The following is a 12,179-nucleotide window of genomic DNA, read 5'->3' as shown; positions in this document are numbered from 1 at the left end:
TATCTGTGTAGGACCAAGAAATGTTCGTCCAATCAAAACGTTCAGTCCGAGCGTTTTAATTGGCTTTCCTACCTGCCTGTCAAATATGTATTTGCATACCTCTGTGCACCCTGTTCGCATACATCATGAGCACATTCACATACTATGCAAGCAGAGCGAGAATGGCAGACAAACATCAACAACCTGATCTTCCTTTCTGGTACTGTAATGCTTGTACTTACTGTGCTATAAAGTTTTCTCACTGGTGAATGACACATGATGTATTGTAGTAATGTTGTCTCTGGTCGTCTGGTGTGCCTATGCGTTCAGGGGGCGTGGCTTTGCCGCTTTGCACGGCGATTACAGAGTTCGCTTTCAGTGCTATCAGGCTAAAGTTAGCATTTTCCGAGATCTCCTACTGTACCTTTAAGAAAATGCTTTGGTAGGCCTACAATTGTAACTGTATTATAATTAATGTGTTTCTTAACCTGAGGGTTTGTTCACAACATTGTATTACATATTCGGTAATGACAGATTTGTTGGTGCTTTAAGAGGCATTTTCATGCATATAGTCAGATTTAACCACATATTCAGGATTCGGATGAACAAAAATATATAAGAATCAACCATTGAAATCCACATATTGTCTGTGGTAGTTCCTTCCCTGCACAACATAATTATTCTTTCTTATTTTACCACATTTTATAATTTGATATATGTAATAAAATACAGGCTAATTAAATTTAGGAATGATTTCCTAATTATCTTGATATGGTCTAATCAGTCCTCAGGTATGAATATGCAGTGTTTAAATTAATTAAATAATGAAGGTGCACTCGGTAAATTTTTTTTTTAACTGGCTCATATTCATCCCAATTTAACCAGTGGTTGTGAACTGACATCCATCAGCATGAAGTCTGTTTACTAATTTCTTGGAAGCAGTTATGTATGTTGTTTTGTTCCTTTTTTCCTTTTTTGTTCCTCTTTATGTCTCGTATTTAAAACATACATGTAATGGACATTCAATTTAATCCAGACAAATTTAATCTTAGAAAAATTTCTGTTCGTTTTGTACAGCTGGTCATGTGATGTCAATATGTTGTTAGTGCCCATGAGGGGGCGACCGGCTCCATGTAGAATAAATCGCTTTATGGGCTGTAAATGATTCTAATAATATTTCTCTAAAGTGCTAGTTATACACTTAAAGTGCACCTTAGAGTAGGTGTTCAACTTTACAGTATCAGCGAGGCAGGGACGAGCTATAGCCTATGATTGATACTTTTCTTGTAGTATAAATTTGCATGAGCCTCGTGTTTCATTACCTACTCATAAATGTTTCCCATTGTCTCCTTCTCATTATGCTGTTGAGCTCTTTCATGTAAATGTGGGAGAGGTTTGACAGAATCTCTCTATCAATCAGCTCTGCTTGCCAAAGGTAAACGAGTGGGAGGGTGGGAGGAGTCTTGTAACAGCGCGTCAGAGTGTGTGTGCGTGTACCGGTGCGCAAGGAGGGCACTTGGGCGGAGAGGGACGCAAAGCATCGCGCCTGAGAGCTTTGCATTACATGTTCGCACTCCGCACAACTCACTCCAGTGTACAGGCTTTCGCAAACTTTCCCCGCGTTGAGAATGGCAGAGCAATCTAACAGCGATGGAGAGGAGAGGAGCGCACCCATGAGGGGCTTTGCCCGACAAGGTGCCCTGAGACAGAAAAACGTTCACGAAGTTAAGAACCACAAGTTTATCGCTCGCTTCTTCAAGCAGCCTACTTTCTGCAGCCACTGCACGGACTTTATCTGGTAAGAGAGTTTGTGCGCTCTAAGTTCATTGCCTACTGAAGTGTATGGCAAGCTGCTTTAACATTCATTCATTAAAACTAAGTAATATTGTGTTGCCAGTTGTTATTTTTTAATTAATCCATTATGTAATCCAGTAGTGACTTGTAGCCGTCAAATGCACATGCAACTGTTTATTAAAATGCATGTACATATTCAGCAGATACTATTAGTACTCATTCATTAGTTACTAGTAACAAATCCGGCAGTTGCCATCCATTTTGCTATAACATTTTATTTTTGCTAGTAGAGAGATGCTAGTAACTATATGTGAGGCACTAGTTTATGTCTTAAAATGTGTTCCTATACGTAATGACTTGCCAGAACTGCTCCTTTGCTGTTAATTTAAATGTCTTATTGGTTAACTTTGAAATGTTTCTAGTAAAAATGCAATGGGAAAGACACTGTTGTCTAATAAATTAATAACAAATAAAAATAGGTATAGTAAACTAAACAGAGATTCTAGTTAATTTAAGGAATAAATGTTAAAATGGCTTTCCATAGAGGTGGACCTGTTACTGTTGCAGCTCATGTGTAGCACTGTACACTGTCTCAAGACCTATTGTGCTGTCTATCTAGACAGCACTCATTTGTGGGCATCATATGTAGACTCAGCTCACTCTGAACAAGCCTAGAATGGCCAAAATGCTGTTTCGGTAGGAGCTTGGTTTCGAGTCACAGCATTATTGATTTCCCAAAGTAAAGGATGTAAAGTACAAAATAAAATAAAATGTAAAAATGTGAATGAAAAATGACTTGTTCGCAGTTGCAAGACAATACAAGACAGTGCAAGAAATAAGAAATTAGTCATACTACATGAGACAACAGCCAAACCACAAAGTGATGTAGTGCAAGTGTAAATGTTTAAAAATTATGGTTTCATTATTTTTTGAATGAACCCTTGGTTTTATCTTTCAGGGGTTTTGGGAAACAAGGATTTCAGTGTCAAGGTAGGAATTTATTCATTAAATATTTTGAAAGATCTCGGAAAGTGTAAAGTGCCTGTAGTGGTATTTATAAATGTCTTGCAGCAACAGTAATTCATTTTCAATGTCTCAAAGCTTTTTTGTTGTGATGGTGTTACTGGAGGACATGCTGACAGTGTTTAGAGTCTTGCATGAACTTATTCGGTCCATTTTGAAAGGATGCCTTGAGGTTTTCCATAGGTTTCCACCAGTTTGATGTTCTTGGATATCTCAAAATGGTGCCTCAAGTATGTTTAATTTTTGTTGAGTAGATATTACGGTATTATACAAAGCATCTTGACAGTAAAATGGAAAGTAATTGACAGGACGTTTAATAACCTAGAAATTTGCACACTGGTAAAATAGATGATCCTGCAGATATTCTTATTAGGCAATCGCCGATATCTACATATCTATTTTAAATTAGATTTTCAAATCATTTTAACAGCAGAAGTCTGATTCTACATGCTTAATTGTTCAGATTTGAAGCATACGATGTCCTCACTGCAGATGTTCATGCCTCCCATTTGTCTCATGAGTATAATTATCAAATTTCTGCGGGACGCCTTTCACATTGGAGTATGAACAAGTTAGGCATTTCTCATATGAAATCATGGTGAAAATGCAAAGAGACCACCCGGATAGCTTTTTTTCAAACTCTTGCACAGGCAGTATGACTTGGAAGTGTGAAGTTTTGGCATGTTTTCTAACATTGCAATTTGTACCTGAAGACCTGTGGATAGCTGTTTTCTTAACTGTATGAGACAAAATTACCCTGGAAAAGTGATTTAATTCCTGCTCCCCTCTTATGCACTAAAGGCACTGGATGTTCTTTAAGATGACTGCAATTACCGGTCACGGCAGGTCAATGGCACCCTCTGCGGTGCTGCACTTCTCCATTTTTCCACCACAGGCTTCAGCACTAGCTCTAATTACAGGTGCACAGTTGAGTGTATGATGACTTTACCCACTGCTCAATGTTTCTCCTCTCTCCCTCTGTTCCTAGCTCTTTTTCTTTCAGACACGCTCTTAAATCTATTCACATCTTTTCTAAACCTGTTGAAACCCTCCATTGATTTGCGAGAGCAGCCCTGACTTTATCTGGAATACTGGACCCCATAGGAACTGGGGGAGAAAGAGAATTCTTCTGCAAGGTCATGCTCAGACATGCTGAAACCTGGGGTTCTCTGCTGGAGAGCAAAGTTGTCTGTGTCTCCTGTAGATTATTCCTAAAAGAGTGAAGCTCTGTTAGAACAGTGTAGGAACTATACATCTTGTTCATTATTAGTTCATTGTAGTTTGTGCAGTTTCTTTTCCTCCTTTTGGTGTGTATTGTGAATGCACCAGAAGAGCAAGACATGCTTTTCGTTTAAAGAGTACTGCACTAAATGTTTATGGTATTTTTTGTCTTTTTTTGAATCTTGACAGTCCCATTCACTTTAGTTGAATAGAAGAGAGCTTTGGGTGAATTGTTCCTATAAGGGAGTTTTCATACCTAGCTTGTTAGGAGTGTTTGTTTCGGAACCTGACGTCTGATGTTTTCTCCCTTAGTTTGATTTGTGTTGGCATATGTGAATATGACAATTGCACTTAGATCTGCACCAAACCAATCGGTTAGAGATTGCCCGAATGGTTCATTTGTGTTGAGAAAGACCTAACGGACCAAGCTGTATCATAATTCATAATGGGAAAAAAAGTGACCTACATAAACATATTTGGTACACTTTGAAATGTTCTTTTGTGAAAGAGAACTGAACCAAGGAGAAAATGCAACATTGTAACTTTAATCCTTATTTTGGAACATAGCAAAAGATCTACAGTTCTGAAAATGTCCTAAATGAAAAAAAAAGACTTTTTACTCATGGTACAGAATGAGGCTACACAGCTGTAGCTCTCTAAATGCAGTGCATGAAATGCGACTACCCTGTAATTGTGTAAAGTTATAGAAGAAAAGTTTATAAAATATTTATTTATAAAAGTGAGGATTTTATTTATTTATTGTAGACGGTAAATGCCTTTCATCCAATGAAATTCTTGCACTTAAATTTTTTATGGTTCTGTAATTCAGTGGTGCTAATTATTACTATTTGGGTACAATAATGCATTTTAGAACTTCTATCATTAATTATGAAACATTGGTTTAGTACACTTAAGTTTTTCTACAGTACAAATTTTTTTTTAAGATATTTTGCTTTTGCAAGGATGGGAACATTCTATAAGTTTCTGTAACATTCCGAAATATTCTGTAATATTCTAGTACATAGGTCTTCAACCCTGCTCCTGAAGACCCACAGTCCTGCAAAGTTCACCTGGCCTGGGACTTTTCAAGTGGTCCTGAAGACCTTGATTTGCTGGTTCAGGTGTGTTTGATTAGGTTTGAAGCTGAATTCTGCAGGACAGTGGGTCCCCTGGAACAGGGTTGAAGACCTATGTTCTAGTGCATTCTGGAACATTCCAGAACATTGTGACTAATCATAAAAGACAAAAATCATCCAAAATACACTTCTGAAGTTTTGGCGACTCACTTTTTGTAACTATTTATGTTGAACTGTTGTTAGCTCAGTATTATCCATGTAATTTTTATGCATGAATAATAACAGATTAGCTTGTATAAGTTGCATTACTTAGTTACTCTTTATGGAACGTAATGCATTATGTTATTGTTGCGTTACTTGGCCCTTTCATACCTAAAGTGTAATTAATAAGCCTCAGGCTGAAGGAAGTCACTCCTAATTTCTCTCAACATGGGGACAGGAGAAGTGTCAGTGAATAAATGGGAATAACTCATTTGAAAAAGTAACAGATATTTTAATGTAAATATAACAGTACCTTGCGTTACTTTTATTGCGTTAACACTGAATATCTCCAGTTCCTGGGTCACCCTGACTTGAGATATAAGGTGTGGGAAAATTGCAAAATCTGTGTGGCGAAATTTTCGTCCAATTGCATGGATTTCTTTACTAATGCGTGGATTTTACCCATGAAAAATGTCATTGTGTACTTCAAGAGAAATAATAAATTATTTTGCCTTAAAGACTTTTAAATGTAAACGTGAATCCATCAGCCATTAAGCAGCGAAGAGACACAAATAACAAGCTGGCCACTCACTGGTAATTTTTGTGTGCGTTCAAAGAAGAGAAAGAGACTATCTGAGGAAGACTTACATATTCCTATGGAATACAGGAACAGCTGTGATCTGGTTCTTCCTTAATCATGTGGAAAACAGTGAGTAAATAATAAAAGAGGATTTCCACTTGCTGTCAGCTTGATGGTGAGCCAGCTGCTTAGGAGAGCCTCTTTTGCCTCCACAGTCTTAATTGCAAAATTACGAGTTTGAACTTTGAAGAAGAGCTGGCAGAATGTTCTACATCTGGATAGAGCTGAGGAAGAGAAAGAGAGCAACAGAGACAGAGGAAGAAGTGCATACATGATGAGAAGGGAGCAAGATGGTCAGAAGAAGAAATGAGAAATCCAAAAAGTGTTCGAATCTTTAGTTGAATGACAAAATTTCAGAGTGAAGGATTGAAGAAATCATTAATGTACACTCGGTCAGTCATTATTGCAATTGAATGTCTGTTTAACAAAAAAGTAAATTGTTATAAAATATTGATTTTTGAATAATCTATAAAATTATTATGTGAGAAGAAAGAGACAGTAGTGATATGTGTGATGAGTGATATGATACTATAGTGTTCGAGATTGACCAATCATAATCACTCAGACTTACAGAAAGTCTCTTTGAACGGCAGTTATCATTATTTGTACACCTAACACCTTTCAAAACCACCCTGATGATTTCACTTGTATGTCTTCAACCACTCACCTTCTGCCTAAATGCCCTTGGAAATCAAAGGAGACTGTGATTGCATTTATATATTTGTGATGCAGGGGATGTCTCACACCTCGCTATGTTCTGTGCAGGAAGGTGTAGGCCGTTTAAAGCCTCTATAAATAGCATAAGTGTTCCATGAAGCAGTGCTTAAATAAGGGGGGGGAGGGTATGTGTGGGTGTTCGGGGAGATCAGAAGTTTATGAAACGCATAGAAGAACCTCAATCATTAAAGAACATGGCATCAGTTCATATACGTCATCACCCTGTTCTTGCAAGAATAATTCATGTGTTTGCTCCATTTTAGCAGCTTTGGAATGGCATGTTCCAGACAGTAGCCTCATTTTGAGAGGAAAAATATAAATGATCAATGGCGACATAAGGCACTGCTGCGCTCTACTGTAGAGAGGAGTGAAACTGTGTGTATCAGCCATGAGTAAGATTTTATTGCTGTGAGGTTTCTCAGGACAATTAGTTTTTAGTAATTTACAATTGAAATATCAACTATATGTTTCTCCTAAAAATAGAGACAAATAAGACAATTGTTGCCAATCGGAAAGAGTATAGAGATATACAATCAATGTAGATAGCATATTTTTGGTTTTGGAAAAATTTGATGAGATATGTTTGTTTTCTTATTGAAATGTTTGACCTTTAATTGCAGACTTTGATATCGTAGCAATGCTGAGTACAATTTGAAACATTGAGATCTTTTCTGAAACACTAGAGGACGCACATTAGAGATTGCTGTTTGACTTCAGGAGAAAAATGTGAGAGGCAGACGTCTCCATTTGCCCTCTGTGTGATCTCATTAAGTACATTTACATGCTCTTTAAAAGTTTGATTTCAGTCCGAATAGATTTCAGAATAAAACAGTAATTTATCTTTTAAAAGTGTAATGTAAATAGTCCCATTGAAATTGCATTAATCTCGTAGAAACCAGTACAATTTACCTCAGTGTTGTACACTTGCTCTGAAATACAGAGGTGATGTGTGACCTATTTAATCCTTCAAATATTCAATGTCCACAGCACTATTTGAATATTCAAACTATATTTGTGTATTTAATCGTTCAAATATTTTATGTTCTTAACAATATTCAAAGGCCTCATGACTCCTGGTGGATTGATTTTCTGGATAAGGATTCATTAGGATTTTTCAGTTCAATTCACGTTTATTTGTACAGTGATTTTCACGAAACAAATCATTGCAAAGCAGCTTCACACAAAAGTTTCTATGTTACATTTAGGAGTAGTTTATCAGTGGTGACTATGTCAATGTGATGCCCATATGGCAGAAATGTGTAGTAAAATCATACAGTTAGTTAATGACATGTATTCAAACAAACATTAAACACTATTAACAGCAATGATTATATGTTGCGATCAGAGTTTGGGAGCCAAATGTGAAAAAGCTCTACCTCCTTTAGTGGACTTTGCTATCCTAGGTACTACCAAAAGTCCAGAGGTTTGAGACCTTAAGGAGTGCGATGGATTGTAATGTGATAGAAGACTGGTTAGGCATGTAGGAGCTAAACCATTTATGGCCTTATAAGTAAGTAGTAATATTTTGTAACTGATACGGAACTTAATAGGTAGCCAATGTAGAGATTGTTACAAATTGGGGTAATATGGTCATATTTTCTTGACCTGGTAAGGACTCTAGCAGCTGCATTTGGACTACCTGTAGCTTATTTATTGAAGATGCAAGACAACCACCTAGTAGTGCATGCATTACAATAGTCCAGTCTTGAGGTCATGAATGCGTGAACTAGCTTTTCTGCATCAGAAACCGGTAACATGTTCAGTAGCTTGGCGATGCTTCTAAGATGGAAGAATGCTGTTTTTGTAACAGGTGAAAAATTATTTTCAAAAGTTGCTGTCCAATATAACACCCAAGTTTTTCACTGTAGATCAAGTAACAGTACATCCGTCTATATGCAAATTGTAATCTAAAAGATTCTGTATACTGTTTTTGGTCCCATATATAATATCTCAGTCTTATCCGAATTTAATAGGAGAAAATGAATGGTGATCCAATCTTTTACATTTTGAACAGACTCTGTTAGCTTAGATAAGTTAGAAGTTTCATCTGGTCTTGTTGAAATATATAGTTGAGTATCATCAGCATAACAATGGAAACTAACCCTAAATTTTCTAATAATATTACCAAAGGGCAACATGTATATTGAAAATAGCAGCGGGCCGTAGACAGATCCTTGTGGCACTCCATACTTTACTGGCGTTAATTGAGATGATTCCACGTTTAAGTAAACAAAGTGGTAACAGTCGGACAGGTAGGATCTAAACCATCTTAAAGCCTGTCCTTAAATGCCCTTATAGTTTTGTAATTGATCTATGAAATATATAGTTGAGTATCATCAGCATAACAATGGAAACTAACCCTAAATTTTCTAATAATATTACCAAAGGGCAACATGTATATTGAAAATAGCAGCGGGCCGTAGACAGATCCTTGTGGCACTCCATACTTTACTGGCGTTAATTGAGATGATTCCACGTTTAAGTAAACAAAGTGGTAACAGTCGGACAGGTAGGATCTAAACCATCTTAAAGCCTGTCCTTAAATGCCCTTATAGTTTTGTAATTGATCTATGAGTATGTCATGATCTATAGCAGGGGTGTTAATCTCAGTTCCTGGAGGGCCACAGCCTGCACAGTTTAGATGCAAACCTAATTAAACACACATGATCCAGCTAATCAAGTCATTAAGGCTTATTTGAAAACTACATGGTATGTGTGTTGGAGCAGGGTTGGAACTAAACTATGCAGGGTTGCAGCCCTCCAGAAATTGAGTTTGACACCCCTGATCTATAGTGTCGAATGCAGCACCAAGTTAAAGTAAAACTAGTAATGAGATGCAGCCATGGACTGATGCATGAAGCAGGTCATTTGTAATTTTAACAAGTGATGTTTCTGTGCAATGATGGGGCCTGAAACCTGACTGAAATTGTTCATAGATATCTTTTTTTTTCAGGAAGGAGCACAATTGAGCAGACACACATTTTTCAAAAATTTTAGACATAAACCGAAGATATGAAATGTGTTTGTAATTTGCCAGTTCACTAGGATCTAGTTGTGGTTTCTTAATGAGATGTTTGATAACTGCCAGCTATTTTTAAAATGTTTTAATTTTTACCCGAAACATTATTCTGAGCTTTTTAGTTTCACTACATCAGTCCTGATTTAGAATGCTTAATACGCTTCTGTTCTGTTCACACACATTTTGGTTACAAACTAGACTGACAACCACATTCAATAACCAAACTGACTCCCTTCAATTTTTAGGACACACACCTGCATTTTGAGAATCAACTCGTCTTGGTTGGTTCCTTGACTGGAAGATAATAAATTACAGCATAGGACAAATTGAAATTCATATCTGTTAGTAGATACAAGTCAACACTAACTGTGTGAATGTAGTCCAGCCGTATTTCCAATTTTTCTAGCTTCTGCCACTATCGGAATGTGTTCTTTTATCATCTCAACTCAAATAGAAATTAAAAATGTATTCCCCAAAAGTCTCATTGTAGCAATGATCCAATTTCGTTTGGAATCCATTTGTGTTAGAAGTTCGATCTGAATAGTCGATGGGTGATTTGGTGGTGTTTCAACCAGCTAATGAATGTTGAGAGCCAATTACACATGGATAGAAGAGCCCGACAAGAGCCATCTGCTCAGCTTTCGGGACCTAATAAAAGTGCCTCCATGTTAAGCAAGTACAGTTGAAACTCAATTTAGTCCTGAATGCTGTTAGCCTCTCGCGGTGCTTTCAACAAGATTAGATCATGGCAGTGTTTTCCAGGCCACCCGAGGGAGGGTTCCTGCTCTATTGACACTTCAAGGTTGTTTACTGCAGAACAGGATCCTTTTGTTTAGAACAAACATGTCTGACCTTTGTGACTCCAGTCTCCCCAAGATGCATGAGGCTTGATATTCCCTTCTGCTGGACCTTATTCGCTCTCTCTCCTAAATTAAACCAACTTCAGTCCTTACAATATTTATGTCATTGTCAGTTTTCAGTGTCGATGGCTTGAAAGTACTCAGGCTAAATGAGAGGGCTTTTGGAAGAGTTTTGAACTTCACCTCACGAGCCGGCTGTTCAGGTGCTCTTTGTTTGATGAATTTGATGTGTGTGCCGGCCGGCGGGTATGTTGGAAGTTGGAAAGAGGGTTAGGAGGACAGGAGAGGCAGCCACCAGCTGAGCATCTGAAACTGGCTGGCTGGAGGTCCTGTGGGGACCATCTTGTCTTAGTTGGCCTTACCTTTAAATGGGCCATAAGAGAGATCTCACTCCATCAGCGAGGCAGTCCAGTTTTGAGCTGCAGTTAGATAGACACTTTGAGGACTCATACTGTTTAATGGTGCTTGCTAAGTGAAAGTGACGTGTAGCCAAGTATCATGTCCCATACAAGTATCATGTCCCAGAATTTGTGCTCTACACTTAAGTGAGTAGTGAACACGCACACACACACTCCATGAACACACACCCAGAGCAGTGGGCAGCCATTTTTTTTTGCTGCAGTGCCCAAGGGTCTCACCTCAGTCGTGGTATTGAGGGTGGAAGAGAACACTGGTCATTTACTCCCACCTACAATCCCTGCCGAGACTTGAACCTGCGACCTTTGTGTTACAAGTCCGACTCTCTAACCATTAGGCCACGGCTTCCTAAGGCACCTAAATGATACTTCAAATAATGTGGCTTGTTGAGGAGAGGTGTGCTATAGCTTTTCTAAGCAATCCAACTTATAATTTGTGCCTGGTGGACTATAAAAGGGTATAAAAAGTATCCCATAGAATTGAATTAAGTAGGGGTCTGTGGCATAGCTGAGGATTTCATAAGGACTCTTTTGACTTGGACCAGCAATCATGGTGTACTGCTAGTGAATTTTAAAGACAATTTTTATTTTGTCCTAAGATTCTTTTTTGTGTATACATTGTTTGTTAATTGTTTTTGGTCTTATTTTAGCAGTTTCTTCTAGCCTCTTATTCAGTGAGATTTTTATGTTATGCTGAATTCAACTGAAAGTTAAAGGGTTAGTTAACCCAAAAATGAAAATTTGCTTGTGTTTTACTTACCCTCGAAGCATCCTAGGTGTATTTGACTTTCTTCTTTCAGACGAATCCAGTCGGAGTTATATTAAAAATGGTCCTGCCTCTTCCAAGCTCTATCATTGCAGTCTGCTGGTGTTGCAGTTGAACAGTCCACAAGTCGTCAAATAAAGCTCGCGCATTCATAATAAAACATGCCGCAGATGGCTCCGGGGGATGAATAAAGGCCCCCTGTAGCGAATCCATGTGTTTTTTAAAGAAAACTATCCATATTTCAAACGTAATATCACTTTTCTCTCACTTCTGCTGACTGTCATATACTGAAGCAGTTCCGGCGGATGACGCAGCACGTATGCACAGCACCCGCGCCTCTGAGGTATGCTAGTCTTGCGAGTTTGTTTTTAGGAGCAAAGGAAGCAAAGTTTCCTTACTTTAGCAAAGGAAAGCCAGTCTCTTCTTGGTTTATATCGAAATCCTCCGCCATTTTTCTTTGCAAATCC

At 37.9% G+C, this 12,179-nt stretch overlaps 1 protein-coding gene across 2 annotated transcripts in view; it reads left to right on the top strand.

Moving 5' to 3' along the window:
- Window positions 1–1,455: 1,455 nt before the first annotated feature.
- Window positions 1,456–12,179, top strand: part of LOC107590404 (protein kinase C beta type-like) — a 127,315-nt gene continuing 116,591 nt past the window's right edge. For both annotated transcript variants that reach the window (XM_016279135.1, XM_016279134.1), the window contains exons 1-2: window positions 1,456–1,777; window positions 2,732–2,763. In XM_016279135.1, the coding sequence (XP_016134621.1) occupies window positions 1,608–1,777; window positions 2,732–2,763 (202 nt within the window). In that variant the 5' untranslated portion in view covers window positions 1,456–1,607. The remainder of the gene's footprint in view (window positions 1,778–2,731; window positions 2,764–12,179) is intronic.

The sequence above is a fragment of the Sinocyclocheilus grahami genome, unplaced genomic scaffold (assembly GCF_001515645.1).
Source record: "Sinocyclocheilus grahami isolate Dianchi unplaced genomic scaffold, SAMN03320097.WGS_v1.1 scaffold127.1, whole genome shotgun sequence".
In the NCBI taxonomy this organism is placed as follows: domain Eukaryota; kingdom Metazoa; phylum Chordata; class Actinopteri; order Cypriniformes; family Cyprinidae; genus Sinocyclocheilus; species Sinocyclocheilus grahami.
Note: the sequence above shows the minus strand (reverse complement) of the source record. Positions and strands in the feature narration are given on the sequence as shown.